General features: G+C 55.5%; 1 protein-coding gene across 1 annotated transcript in view; it reads left to right on the top strand.

The window, feature by feature from the left end:
- The window catches only part of PRKCA (protein kinase C alpha), a 364,678-nt gene extending 350,731 nt beyond the window's left edge, over positions 1-13,947 (top strand). The window contains exon 17 of the mRNA XM_059996552.1: positions 7,764-13,947. Within this exon, the coding sequence (XP_059852535.1) occupies positions 7,764-7,928 (165 nt within the window). The 3' untranslated portion in view covers positions 7,929-13,947. The remainder of the gene's footprint in view (positions 1-7,763) is intronic.
- The last annotated feature ends 494 nt before the right edge of the window (positions 13,948-14,441 follow it).

The following is a 14,441-nucleotide window of genomic DNA, read 5'->3' as shown; positions in this document are numbered from 1 at the left end:
CAGCGTCCCTTCCTCCCTGTGGAACAAAAGCACAAGGCAAGCTGGTTTCAGTTTTCTCTTTACTTGCCTCTCTGTGAAGGAGGAGGTCCCACGAAAGGACGATGGCCCAGCGTCCTGAGCACCCCCCGCAGAAGGAAAGCTCTTCCTGTTTGCTTTTCCTGAAACCATAGAAGGCCTGCATCTTACTCCCTGCAGGCTGCCCTCAGAGGCACACGCGAGCCCGAGATCCTGAGCCAGCGTCACTCTGAATTTTGTAGGCGTTTGTCCTGATTTATTATTCGTGTGAATAAAATGCCCAAGAAGAGCCTTCGCATCTCCATTCAGCCCACCCACGAGGAATAACAGTCTCCGCAAGCGTCGGCAGCAGAGAGGTAATTGGTGCTTCCCTTTCTGGATTCTATCCATTGGCACCAACGAGCAGAAGAGCTAGTTCACAGGCCGGCCAGAAGCGCCCCCTGTACTGAAATGGTTATTAGAAATTAATCTACGAAGTGAACACTGAGAAGTGTATCCAGGATTGATGGGTGAGCAGAGCACTTTAGAAATAGGCATGTCTATCTCAGGTAGGCTTTCTTGGGAAATTGCTGCCGTTATTTTATCAAAAAGAGAAAAAGGAAGAGAAGGACTTTCCTCGGGTCTGCGGTGGGATGCACGGTCAGGTTCATTTTCCTGATGGCCTCAAAGCCCTTTTCTCACAGGGTCATTAGTTTGTTTAGATAGTTTGATGATGGTTTGATTATCAAAGTTAATGCAGTATTCTCTTTAATATTTTTTATTTATTTTGAAATAATTATTAATTTCAGACTTGCGGAAGAGTTGCAAAGGCAGTGTAAAGAATTGCTGCATCTCCTTCACCCACATTCCCTCAGTGCTACCATTTCAGCACATTCCCTGTGCCATTCTTCCTCTGCACCTCTGTGAGGGCGTGTAGGCAAGGACACACATGTACATATTTTCTTTTCTGAACCATTTGAAAGTAAGTTGCAGACTTACACCTAAATAATGCCTCTTTACACCTAAATAATTCCATGTGTATTTCCTAGAACTAAGGACATCCCATGGCACTGTATTCTTTTGATAATTGCTCTGAGAAGTTATTTGTACAGGGTAGCAGCTCTCCAGGTCACAGGAGAAGAAGACCCTGGAGTGGACGGCAGCCTCGGGTTCTCCCAGGTGGCAGGTGGGGTTCATCCTCTTGACCTTTCCGTGGAACCAAAGCAGTGATGCTAATTAAAATCAAGATTCTCAAGGCTCAGGGAGCTTCTCTGACAACATACGGACACTAACCAGCCTTGGGAGGCTAGAATCTGCCGTATTATGATGTGCTGAGGTGGGACTTAAGCCTTGGAACCCACGTAAGAGCACCTTCTCCTTGGTTAATTGGAGGCAGGATGTCTTCCTATTCCTTGGTAGTTATGCTCCCAGACGCTTTTCTGCTTGAGAGAGAAATGGGAAGAAAGGAGGCTTTTGAATAATTATCAACATGAATAAGGAGCGCTCTCGCAAGGCTCAGGGAGCTGCCGGCGGGGAGTCACGGGGAATGCAGGCCCTGCGGGCCTCTGGCCGAGGGAATGGACCAGTCCGCTACCCATGGTCCGGAGTGAAGGCGCCGTGATGCTGGGCATGACAATAGCCACTCTTGGAAAAGCGGCCTTGAGCGCCCTGAAGCTGGCCGTGCGTGTAAAGAAAGACCAGGCGGCGTGCGTGTTCTCGTTGCAGAGGGTACAGGCCACGGCAAGCCAGAACCTTTGCCCTCAACCACACGGGGCTCTCACCTGCAGGAACCTAACCATTTAGTGTGTCCGTCTTCAAAGCCGCCTCCAGGCCAGAAGTGGCCTTTCCTGAGAGGTGCTCTGAGGCGGCAGGTGAGGGGAGCCCTGTTTAATTTTGTCTGAGAAAATAGGGCCTGTCTCCAGGGAACGCTGGCAGGAGGTGAAAGAGGCCCCAGTCCCTTTTTAAAAAAATTATTGTTAAAATACAGTCTCCTTGCGGTGAAAGAGACGGTTAAGCAGTAGAGAAGGATATAAAATGAAAAGGCGGGATCTCCCTCTCCCCAGGGACCACTCCCGCTGCCCACTTGACATTTCCGTAACCTTCCAGAAAGCTGTACGCGTGCATGAATCTATACACTTTGTCCCTACGTTGCTCACATGGGCGTGTGGCCTCCTTTGCGTGGGGCCCGCTCCTTCCCTTTTGTCCCCAGGCCGGGCACTGACTGTTTTCCAAATCCTCTCCTCTGCCCATTCTCCTTCTCCAGACTTTCTGCACCAAAATGCACTGGCTTCAGTGGGCGTCCAGGCCTTCGGTGAGCACATCTCCAGAACCTTGGGTGACGCAATGCGCAAACTAACCTCACTTCCTCCCATAACCCTTGGCGTGCGCTCCTGCTGTGCTGGCCCTGCACGGAGGCCCCCCGCCCAGCATGCTGATCTTAGGAAGGGCAGACCCCAGCTGCCGCCCGGCGGCCCAGCCCACTCGCTGGACGGTTCCCTGGTGTGGACGTGGCCTCCCAGGAGGCGCCCGCTCCTTTCTGCCACTGGTTTAACTACATGAAGAGTCAGGGATACGAGCCCACTGCTGGCCGTGTCCTCACCACCCCTCCACGGGGACCACGGCGCGGGGCTGAGGTCAACTCCCCAGACCGGGGCTCGGGACGCGGGGACGGTTCCCCTAAGACGAGCCAGCTGCGTCTGGTCCTCGGCGCAGACGGTCCCCACCCTGCGAAGCTTCCTCTCTCCTTCGTCGCGCTGCTCACCTTTACTCTGGCTTTGTTCTGCACCCTCGTGCTCTCCCGGGGTCGGTTTGGCATTTTGCTCTGTAACGGCAGCGTGTTCGAGCTACTCACACTCACCCTAAGTCCCGCGCCGGTGACCATGAGGTTAATTTCTACGTCATCGAGACACCAAGGTGTAAGGCACAGGCTTGAGACCAGCACATGTGTGGTGCATTCTGGGTGGCCTCTGCCAGGTAAGAGTCACAGCCGAGAGGCCCACAGCCCGGCTCAGGCTCCGCCCCTTCCCCACGGCCCCCCGCAAAGATGCAGAGGCTGTGAGCCGACCGACCGTGCGCCACGCGGGGCTCCGGGTGGGGAGCGGCGCATCCCAGATCCCACCCGGGGCTTTGCCACACGTCTGCCATCTCGCTTTCTCCTGGATTCATTTTACTCGTCGATGATTTTACCAAATGGGTGGGAGCGTCCAGAAAACAGAGGAGTGAAGTCCTGAATCCAGAGCTACGGCAGGAGATAGACTGTTAATAGTGTTCCACTCGTCCTTGGCCTGTAATCAGTGGCCGTCTCCACGCCGGGCACGTGTGCTGCGTGTGGCGTCGTAGGTCTGTAGCAGGCCTGGTCATCTAGAAAGGGTCGCACACATGCCGTCCCTCTGACCTCACAACGGCCGTGGGAGGTGGGTGTTCGCATCCCCGTCTATCTTTACAGAGAGGCACGTGCGCTGCCCAAGCTGACCCCGGCTCCTGGCCTCTGATTGGGTGCTTCATCCCCACCGTACCCCGGGTCTCCGCCTGGTGTCAAGTGCGTCCCCGCGAACACGGAGGCCGTCCGGTCTCGGGGATGGCCAGAGGAGCTGTCCGGGCGCACATGCTGGCCCAGCCGTGCTCGGGCCACTTCCTCCGCCCTCCCCCCCGAATCTTTGTCCCAAGCAGTCGTGGGGACCTCACGTCCCGCGGGCATCCTGGCAGCTTCAGTTGGCGAAAGGTGTGGGTGGCCTCCGGAGCTGGGGCAGCGCACACGCAGCCGTGGGGTTCTGCTCACAGCTAGCGAGTGCTGCCTTCACCTGCTGTGTCCTCAGGTGGCGGAGAGCCCCGAGGCCGTGGACACGCCAGCCTGCCTGGTGTCCCCCGCGCCCTCCATTCGGTCCCCGGGCCTCTTCTGGCTGCCTCTCAGATCCAAGATGGCGCCCGAGACCCATTTCCCGCCAAGCTGATGGCCCCGGTGAGACTGGCTCACAGGTGGCCGGGAGACTCTTCTCTACCGTAAAAGACAATAGCTGGTTAAAGCCATTGTTTGTCTTTTCCCCAGGGATCCAAAGGGCCCTGAGTTTAATTATCCCGCGCAGTGGGTGGTGGTGGCGCGGGTGGTGGTATGAGGACAGTTGCATTTCTTGCGCAAACGTCTTGAAAGACACGTAGTTCAAGATCTTCTCCAATTTGACCTAAAGGAGGCTATTTCTGCCCTGATTTCGCTGAGTTGCGGAGCGCTCATTTTTAAAGCACCAGGAGACCCTCTGTGGTGGAAAAGTAAGTGCTGACTGTCATCGAGCCAAACCCGTAAAAGCAGCCGAGCTGCCCCCGCCCCTTGGGGGCGGGTCTTCCGTCGGGTGTGATCCCCCTCGGGGTCAGATACCCTCCTGAGCCTTGGACCTCGGTTCATCCTCAGACCCCGCCTTCAGCTCTTCCAGACGCGGCCCCCCACGTCTTGCCGAGACCCTCTCACAGTCACAGAGCTTTCGTTCTTTGCCGCCGCCTGCCCGCTCGGGGTTGGGTTGACCCGGTCTCCGCCATCCCCCTTGGCCCCCGCCAGCAGCATGGTCACGGCACGCAGCTTACATGCCGAGGATTTCCGTCCGCGCGTCACCACCCCGGGCTTCACAAGCTGCGCAGCCTTTTAGGAGGAGCCTCCTCTGGACACGGCTTCAGAACTTCCCGTCCTCAGGCATCATCCCATCCCCAGGCTCCTCCGTGTTGATGGTCACGCGGTCCCCCTTCTGAGACCTTGGGATCTCTTCGTTTACTTTGTTTTTTATTTTTCTTTGGCGGCGGAGCCCTGGCTTTGAGAAATTCTCGTTGGAAGCTGATCTGCGAGTACTCTGCAGGAGGTGCTCAGGGGAAGGTGTCAGTCTTTCCTTTGAGCCTTGTGGTTGCACAGAGGCTGTGTGATGTGTTCACAGGACAGACGGACGGGCCTGGAGCTGGAAGGACGGGTCTCCAGCTAGCGGAGGAGAGAGAATTCACCATGTCGCCGTCCTCTTCCTCTTAGGGACTTCTTTTATTTTTCTTCCCAGAAATTGCTTCTCGCTCATCTTTGCGTAGTCAGTGAATACCAGGAATCAGTGAAGGAAGTAAGCTCTTCCTAAGGAAGCACACGTGCCAGCTGCTGGGAGCACCCAGAATAGATTTGCTTGGAACCTTCCAGGCAGTGGGTGTTGATTAATCGGAGTCCTGAAGGATGTTCTGCTCACAGCCGAGTCCCCGAGGCTGTAACACTTGCGTACAAGACTCCTGCCCTGAGCGTCTGCAGCTTCTCCGTTCCCTGCTCTCAGATCTGGCTGGCTTGCCTGGTTCCCTTGTCCTCCACCTTTGCCCTCACACTGACCTTGGGACCCACCGAGCCTTGCTTCGCGGTTGGAATATTCCAGGTTCCTCAGCCACAGCCCTGTGGACCTCGGGGCCAACACCTCTTTGCGGTTACCCACCCCGGTCATGACAACCAAAAAAGAGTTCAGACGTTGCCAGATGTCTGCAGGGCGGGGGCAAAACCTTCCCTGGATGAGGACCACTGGTGTCTCCGAAGCAGGGCTCTTTCTTCTCTGTTGTCATCTTCACAGCGGCGTCTGGCCGCGGTGCTCTATGGACGTTGGTTGCTGTTGGTTGGTTTCACTGACGTATCGAGTGCAGACCCTTGATTAATTCTTGGGGAGAAACGTCGTGCCCTTTCTCCCTTGAAGAGTCCTTCGACTGGCTCACGGTGGCCTGTGCACGTAGAGGGGTGCAGGCCGCAGGCCCTGCTTCTGCTGACCTTTGCCCCAGAGGCACTTCGTGCTCCTTGGGAAGGCGGAGTGTGAAGGGAAGGCCCCACCGCCCCTCGTGCAGGTGGCAGGGCCCGAGGCATGGGCAGGACCTGCAGCATGGCCCCCGCAGAGTGACTGGAGGGGCCCCGACAAGCCCCCCACTCGTTCGCCCACGTACCACCCAGCAGTCACTGGTCTGAACTCGCCTCCAGTTAAAAAGCAGGGGTCGCTTACGATAATAAAAACCACCCCAGAGGGCTTCCCCGGTGGCGCAAGTGGTTGAGAATCCGCCTGCCAATGCAGGGGACACGGGTTTGATCCCTGGTCCGGGAAGATTCCACATGCCGCGGAGCAGCTAAGCTGGTGTGCCACAACTACTGAGCCTGTGCTCTAGAGCCCGCGAGCCACAACTACTGAGCCCGTGTGCCGCAACTACTGAAGCCCACACGCCTAGATCCCGTGCTCCACAATGAGAGAAGCCACTGCAATGAGAGGCCTGCGCGCCGCAACAAAGATTAATCCCCGCTCGCTGCAACTAGAGAAAGCCTGCACACAGCAACGAAGACCCAACACAGCCAAAAATAAATAAATAAATAAAATAAAATAAAATAAAATCAATAAAAACCACCCCAGAAAGGAAAGGCCTCAGTTAGGAAGACCTTAACCTTGAATTTATGGCGTGCTTTCCACCAAGACATGTTATTTGATAGGAGGGCGGGGAAAGTATAACGAAGCTAGATTCTCGAGGAGAATCTAGACGGTGGGGAGGAGCTGTGACGGAGGAGGTGAGAAAGTGCAACCCGAGACGCAGCTGTCATCACAGAAGCAGCAGCAGCAGGTGTCGTGCGCTCCCGCACGTGCTGGGCTCTGTGTGAAACACTGTACGCTCAACCTTCGTGGCAGCCCAGGAGGGGGCCCCAGCTGTTCTCCCCACTTTACAGATGAAGAGAAGGGGTGGACCCCGCCTCGCAGCCTGCCTAGCGCCGCGCTCTGTTAAAGGTGCAGGACGCCTTAGGCCAGCTCAGTCAACTCACGCTGCCCCGTAGTACCGGCCGGGGATGGGGCAGGGGATGGGTCACTGTCTCCAGAACACCTCCCAGAACTGTCTCAGCATCACCTGGGATCCTGGGACGCCAGCATGCCACAGCCTTCCGGTGGCTGGGAAAGCGACAGGACACCCCTTCCTCTTGTGCGGGGCCAGCCTCCCAAAGCAGCGCTGCTTACACGGCTGGGATTCCAGACCGGCCCCCACCCCTCCTCCAGGGCAGCGCTGCCCGCAGCCCGTCTTCACAAAGTGCCCTGGTGGACCCAGGTGGAGAGGAGTGAGTGTCCAGGACGGAGACTGCCTTCTCGCCTCGAGAAGGCACAAACCTGATCCAGACCGAAGCCACCAGCGATGCCTGCCACGGCGACCTGTCCGCCGGTTGACAGACGTACCTAGACCGCCGAGCCCAGGCAGGAACGGCCCAGCCTTGCCACTACGCTGACGCCTTCCTGGTTGAAGATTAATTTCGGGGCTGAGATTCTAGAACCTCCCAGTTGGAAGACAAGAATAACACAGCTTTTACTGTATCACAGACAGGCTTGCAAAGAACCAGACGTGGGACAGTATCCCAACCTCTCAGTTCAGGGGCCACTGCCCTCATTTCCACCCACATCCCAGCCGTTCAGCGTGGACGCGTGCCTGCCGGCCCCGCGCGTGCGGCCTCGTGCTCGTGGCTCCGTGACGGGACGAGAAATAAAAGAGGCCGTGGCCTCACTGGCGCCTTCCCGGCAACCCGGCCCTCCCGCCTGGGGTGTCCGTCCCGAGGCTGCTGGGTGGTTTACAGCTGAGTGGCTCTCTCTGTTCGCTCTGCCTCGCTTTCGAATCCCGTTGGCCTGCAAATCCTCCAGAACTCGTCCTGCCCAGCCAGCCCTGATGCCCTGGCCACGCTCCTCCCCGCAGAGGCCCAGAGAGCTGCTGCCTGGGCTCTAATAACCTACTGACCGCTCCTTCTTTTTCTTTTCTCTCCACAGTGCGGCAAAGGAGCAGAAAACTTCGACAAGTTCTTCACGCGAGGGCAGCCTGTCTTAACGCCACCCGATCAGCTGGTCATCGCTAACATCGACCAGTCTGATTTTGAAGGGTTCTCATATGTCAACCCCCAGTTCGTGCACCCCATCCTACAGAGCACAGTATGAAACTCAGCACCGAGAACAGGCGCCTCCCCAGCCCCTGCCCCCTGCCCCCAGCCGTGGGAAATGATCCTCAGCTCTAAAGTTTGAAGGCCACCGCCTTGTTTCCAGGGGAGGCCTGAGAACTGTAGGGTTATTAGTCCAAACGTGATCAGCTGTTCAGGGTCTCTCGCAACCAAGAGCATCATCTTAGCGGCAGATGGCGTCATGCACAGCATCCAGTTTAATTGTGTAGAGGTCGCATCTGGCGGTAGGTTAACCCTTCCTGGAAGGCAAACAGACTCTACCCCCCCCCTTTTTTTTGGTACAATTTGACATGTTTTCCAGACCCTCTGTTGATTTTCACCATCCGGATCCCCCAACCAGACATGTTCAAAGGAACCCGCCCCAGTCCAGGGAGCCGGAAACATCTCCGCCCAAGACATCTTTGGAGTAAAAGAACGGGGAGCCCAGAGAGTGAGCAAGGTGGGACCCGGGGGAGGTGGGATTGGGGCTTCAGAGGACCCACTGCTGGTGTTCTCTGCCTCGATGGAAACGGTCCCTAGGGCCCAAGAGGCCGGGAGGAATCTGGTCCCATCTGCAAGCTCACTGTTCCCAGAGGTTGACAGTCGTAACCCACTCACAGTTACGGTCCAGCAGTTACCAGTTTAGAAACAGAGGAAGAAGACCTCAGATGAGTGTTGGGGGCATCTGTCATCTCGTACCCTACTGGCTGATAACTGTCTTGATACTTGCATTTCTTTTTAAGAGGCCAAATCTTCTAAGGACTCCGCTAAGCGAGCATGTGAAGTCATTTCAGATCAAGGGTAGGTCAGTGCGCGTGTGATGTTCATTTTAATCTCTGGGAGATTCTTCTGGATCCAGGGTGCCACCCGCGATCATGCCACTACTCACAAGTGTTAGCCAACCCCCCTCACACCGACACTTCGCTGCCTACTTCCTAAGAAGCCGGAGCGCACACCTCCCACCCCTTTTGTACTTATTTATTTAATAGGCTGCGGTGTTTACGAGAGTACGATGTACAGTAAGTTAATCCAAGTGTTGACTGTAACTTCAGCCCCTAGAATTGATTCCCCTCCCGTCTCCAGCCCTCGACATCCTCTTGGGATGAACAGTACGGTTTTGGTCCCCATTTCCGGTTCATGTTGAGTGACACACCTGAAGCTGTAGAACAGGGAACCTGGATGCGCATCAGCTCAAAGAGGTTTTATTGCTAGAAGGATTTCAAAATGTTTTGCAAAGGCATCATGCAATGAATTTTGCATGTTTAGAATAAACCTTAATAACAAGTGAATCTATGTTATTGATATAATCGTATCAAGTACACAGAGTATTATAATAATTTTATAAGACACAACCGTGCTACGACTGTGACGGCTCCGGTTTCTAGTCTGCTTTTCTGATTAAGTGTTAGCTTCTTTTTGTGCCGCTGTGCTTCCTCTTCCCCACGCCGACTCCGTGCGTACCCTGCATTGGCACTGTGTCGGGCGTACTGACTTTTTATTGCAGTAGATCTGATTTCGAAGGTGAATGGCTACTTTGCATGATCAATTAGGCTTACATACACATATACATAAAAATATTCGATTCTACCTGCAAATGAAAGTTTCGTCGAGGGTGTGGGGTTACTGTCGAGGTGAGACTCCTCTTAGCCTCTGAGCCCTGTCGCCTTCGTCACGCTTCCTCCTGTGGTAGCAGGAGATGTTCAGCTCCCGTGCCCCCAGAACGTTCGTGCAGGTGTGGTGTCGTCACGGCCCACGGGCTGCACTTTGCTCGGTCAGTTCTTCCCTTCAGCCTTGTTGCTGCTGGAGACTCGGGGTAGGAGGGACGGGAGGATGCCCTTCCTGACGTGGGTGTGCAGATGCCCCGGAAGCGTGCCGTCCATCTCACCGTCCTCGGCACGCTCCGCCGTCCGCTACCGCACGTGCAGACGTGGTGAGCACAGCCAGGCCCCGGAACCGTCAGCAGACGCCCTGGGGGGGCTGCAGATGCTCTCCCAGGTGTTGCTAGAAGCGGCCTTCCCTGTCTTGTGAGGAGCACTTCCGTGGGACGCAGCATCGCAGTGCGGGGTCCTCAGGGGAGCCGGTCAGAAAGAGCGGAAAGAACGTTTCCGAGGGACGTGGTTGTCAGTCCTTACAGGGGCTGCTCTGTGCCCCGTTCCCCAGAAGCGTGTCCCAGCGAAGCGGCTTCTCACTTTGACTCTCTGGCTGTTTGCCTGAATTCCAGCTGCCACACGACCGCTGAGGGGTCTTAGGGGTGAGAGGCCTCGGCCATCCTGGGAAGCCTTGACTGGAGGAAGAGACGGGGTAGGGAACAGGTTAGACCAGAAAAGAGCAAATTCTTCCGCCACCTCTTATGGACCGTAGACTCAAGGGCTCCAGAGGGGCCCCGGCTGCGGCGCTGTGGCCCCATGGGTCCGTGCACGTCCGGGGGCCGCATCTTCCCCAGGTGCACCTCGTTTGGTCTGATAGAAAAGGGACCCAAGTATAGAAAGAGCCTAAGAAGCAGAAGGGCCGGTCACCCTGCCCCGGAACGGAGCAGCAGCAGGACGGCAGATCCCCAGCTACGCCCCAGCGGGGAGGGATGTCCCAGCAAGGAGCCCGCGGGGTTGAACCACGTGTTCCCAGCCTCTCGCTGCCTGCTCACGCTGAGCCCCGGGCAGGTCACGCTGTCCTTCACACAGCCGACACGTTTCCAAATTATTCATCTTTCTCTAGGAAACATCCCAGCTGGTTTTTATCCTTTCTGAGTGTGTGGCAAGTTTTAAAGGAAATACCGTGTCTGGGGGGCCCTGTACTCTGCGTGAGGGACTGCAGGCTTGAGGACAAACTTGGGGGGGAAACAGTAGAAGCTCCAGTGCCAGCGACGTGCTACCGTGATGGGGCGTGTTGGTGCGTCGCCATGTCCCGGATGTAGATAGAAGCTGATGCTTTTAAAAACTCTGAGCAACCCAGGACAGTTCTGCTGAAAGCACACGTCACGTTGGTAACCGTCAGCAGAATGGATTGATAAAGGTCTGTGGCTTTATCCCCCTTTGTGGAGGCCACGTAAAGTAAAGCCACAGGGAAGGGGCCGCCGCTTCCAAGGGGCTGGGATAACAAGGAGGCCCTGAAGGGCCCGAGAAGGGTCAGCCCCTGTGTCGCTGGGGCCCATGGAGGTTCAGGCCCGCAGGGGAATCCAGCTCGAGCTGGGTCCCCCGCCAGACGCTGTGACGCGAAAGGCCGTGCAGATCGGTCCCGTGACCTTCCCCTGGGAGGCGGCCGCTCCGAGGCTGCGGCCAGTGCGCTGGCGGCCCTCCTCTGGGCATCGCCTGCAGACCCACGAGGGGTTTGGGTTGAAGGAAGAATATGGGGTGCGCAGCCCGCAGAGGTGAATGGGAGGTTCGCTCGAGGCTGGAATGATTCAGGAGGTCGGTAGGAGACCCCGGGAACCGAGCGACGGCTCTCCGTCACGTCTACTGCTGTTTTGTTCACGTTCACGCAGAGCCTCTGCCTTGTCGTGTCTTCGGAGATGGTTAGGCTTCTTCTATCAGGATTTTGGGAGAAAGCCAGAGGGTTAAGAGATCTCCGGAAACTTGGTCTGAGACGGTCAGCTAGGAGAGCGTGAGGACCCTGATTAACGCGATTCAGCGAACGATTGTCGAGCCCCTCTGAGCCACGGTCCTTAGCCGTGGTCGGCAGGGAGTTTAGGGAGGAGTGGGTTTGGGTGCGGAAGGGCTGGCGGGGAGGGAGGGGCGCTGCGGTCCCCGAGGCTGAGCCGCGGGTGGTTTCCGGTGCGGCTGCTGGCCCTCCTCCGCCAGCATCTCCCAAGCGCCAGCAGCGTCCTCCCTGCCCCCTCGAAGAGGCTCCCGGTTCTCTGGGCGGGGCTGAAGCATCCAGCAGGTGGGTTCGCACCCACTTTTCCCCTGTGACTTCCTGTAGCTGGGGGTCCGGGGAGAGGGGAGCGGGGACAGAGCAAAAGCAACTAACACTGCAGGTCCCCCCCCACCTCCCCGAGTCCACGTAGCAGGAGGGATTTGAGTGTGTTGCCGGCGTTTGTTTGCTCAGCGCTGAAGGGAGGACAAAGTGAGGGTCTTGTGTCTGTAACAGCCTCAGAAAGGAAACACCATCTGACAGTCATTTTCTCACCTCGGTCTTGTGAAGTCGTCTGTCTCTTGTACCATTTCCTGCTTCTCTAAGCCCAGCAGGGGCAGCACTGAAGAGTCACGATCGATCGTGAACCTGACGCGGGGCAGCGACCCGGAGACGAAGGCTCTCAGCGTCGCGGGGACAGGGAAGGCCTGACGGTCACAGGAAGCGGAAGGCGTCCTCGCTGTTCGTGACCACACCCTAATTTGACAGGGAGCGTTGGGAAATGTTTTTAAAACCTTTTCCTTGAGTTACTTGGGTTACATTTTATGAAATATACTGACTGTCAACGTTTCTGTCATTTCCCGTGTGGGCTGGCGCAGCACATCTAGGGAATGCTGTATATTTCTGTTGTTAGAAAGGTTACCTGCGTCACACGTGGGTGAAGGCAGCCGCGTAGAAATGGTGTTGGCCACAATTCTGTTAATCCGATAATGTCAGGGGCTCGTCAGGAGGGTGAAGGGCGGAATGACCAGGACCTCAGCGCCGCTGATGTGTGTGATCGGCTGTCCGTTAATAACGGTGTAGGTCCAACTCAGTCATCAAACAGCCTTAAAATGACCCACACTAAGGCCCACACGTTCCAAAGACTTTTTTGAAACCTTATGGAAGAAATTAATCTGTTAATTCCAACAGAACATCTGAATATACTGGGCTATTTGTACTTTTTTATAGAGAACTTTATTAACTCAATTCTTCCTTAGAAATGAGTTTTTAAAATAAAACTACTGACAGTTTCATAAGATTCCAATCACACGGAGCCTGTAGGAGGACTCAGCTGGGGTCAGCTAGAGCGCCCCTGTCCTGCAGTCCCACTGCGGGATTTTCCCATCCAGTGGGGTATGGAGTCCTCATCACAATGACTGGAAGTCCAGGTGGAACACGTTAGCAGAATGACGCCCTCCGTGTTTTTAATGAGACACTGGGGACAACTGTCTAAAGTCTAGAAACTTAGGGACCGCGGGAGAGATGGCTTCATTGTCCCCTTTCCAGATGCAGCTCTGGGACAGCTTTCCCATTTCCTTGCCCTGTGAGGCTCTGCGACCACCTTTTGGCATGGGGATGGGGGGCGCCTCCTCAGCTCTGTCTCCTGCCCCCACGGGTCCCCAGGTCTCGCATATATGGTGAAAGTTCAGTGATGCCCTGCGAGAACTTGGTCCCTGGGCGACTCAGAACTACCCCGACATCCCCAAGAAAGAAGCGGCAGATGTGTCCATTGGCATCATCTCTAGTGAGTAGACGGGACCCTACTTGTCAAGGCTACTTTATAAGAACCTTTTTTTCTAAAAGAAGACAAAAGGTGGCTTTGCATTTTCTGATCAAACAGCTCTGTCTTTGCCCCTCTGCTTCACTTTAGGAGTACTTATTCCTGTGATTGTTGGTAGATTCTTGGTGATACTCTTCCTGGAAAACTGTGATTCTTTTCTTGAGGGGGTTAGTGGACCATTCAGAATCATCCGTGAAGGCTGTTTTCCTTTTGAGTGTAAAAATTCGCCTCATGTCTCTTCTCTTAGGGTCCTTTCGAATGTCTTTTGTAGATGGTCAGAAACATTTGGAATCACTGCCTTGCTGCATGAATTTGGGGGAAGGGTGGGCTGAAGGACAAGCCGTGTTTAAAGCATCCTTGAAAAGGAGCCTATATCAGACCCCAGATGTGTGTGGAGGAGGGAGAGGAAGAGACGGAGGTTGCAGCGTTCCCTTCTGTCAAGCACCTGCTGGCAGAACGTAGAGGCCGTTCAGCTGTCAGGTCCCCCTGGGTTTATCGCAGGTGAAACGGATGTACAATTCCTGCGTTGCTCTAGTTCCATGACCTCTAAGCTTTGTTTGCATGACAGCTTTGTTAGAAACATTAACTGTAGTTTGGAAGCAAGTGTGTATGAATAAAGATAATGACCATTCCTTCGTGTCCCCGGTCTCATTTGCATCCCTCTGTGGCATCACAATGAGTTTTCCTCGTGTTCGCCTGGCGAGTGTAGCATTTCAGTCTGGGTGCACCCTGTGGACGCTGCTGTCTTTTCACCTGTGTCGTGTGTGCCTCTGCATTTAGGGTCACTGTCTTTATTTCCTAAAATACTTCCTGCTTTGAATTGAAACCCAAACAGTTACGGGGATAAAAATAGTGGCAGGTCATTTAGTCTTTCCTTTACGGAGGCCAGGGCTCGTGCCAGCTGGGGAACAGCGCAGACGGGAAGGTTGGCGTGGCCCCCGCCTGCCAGGTCCCTGCACCCCGAAACTGCACAGGACACACAGCAGCTGGTGAGGATGTCGTCCCAAGACAGAGACCCACCCTGGAAGAAGGGCTCCAGAAGGAATTCAAATCTTGGGAATTTTTCTCCAGAAACAGACGTTTCCCACGCATCCTGTCGGCTGCACTGTGCGCTCAGCTTCAGGA

Source organism: Delphinus delphis, chromosome 19, assembly GCF_949987515.2.
Source record: "Delphinus delphis chromosome 19, mDelDel1.2, whole genome shotgun sequence".
Taxonomy (NCBI): domain Eukaryota; kingdom Metazoa; phylum Chordata; class Mammalia; order Artiodactyla; family Delphinidae; genus Delphinus; species Delphinus delphis.
The sequence above is the reverse complement of the archived record's forward strand: the minus strand, read 5'-3'. Positions and strand labels throughout refer to the sequence as shown.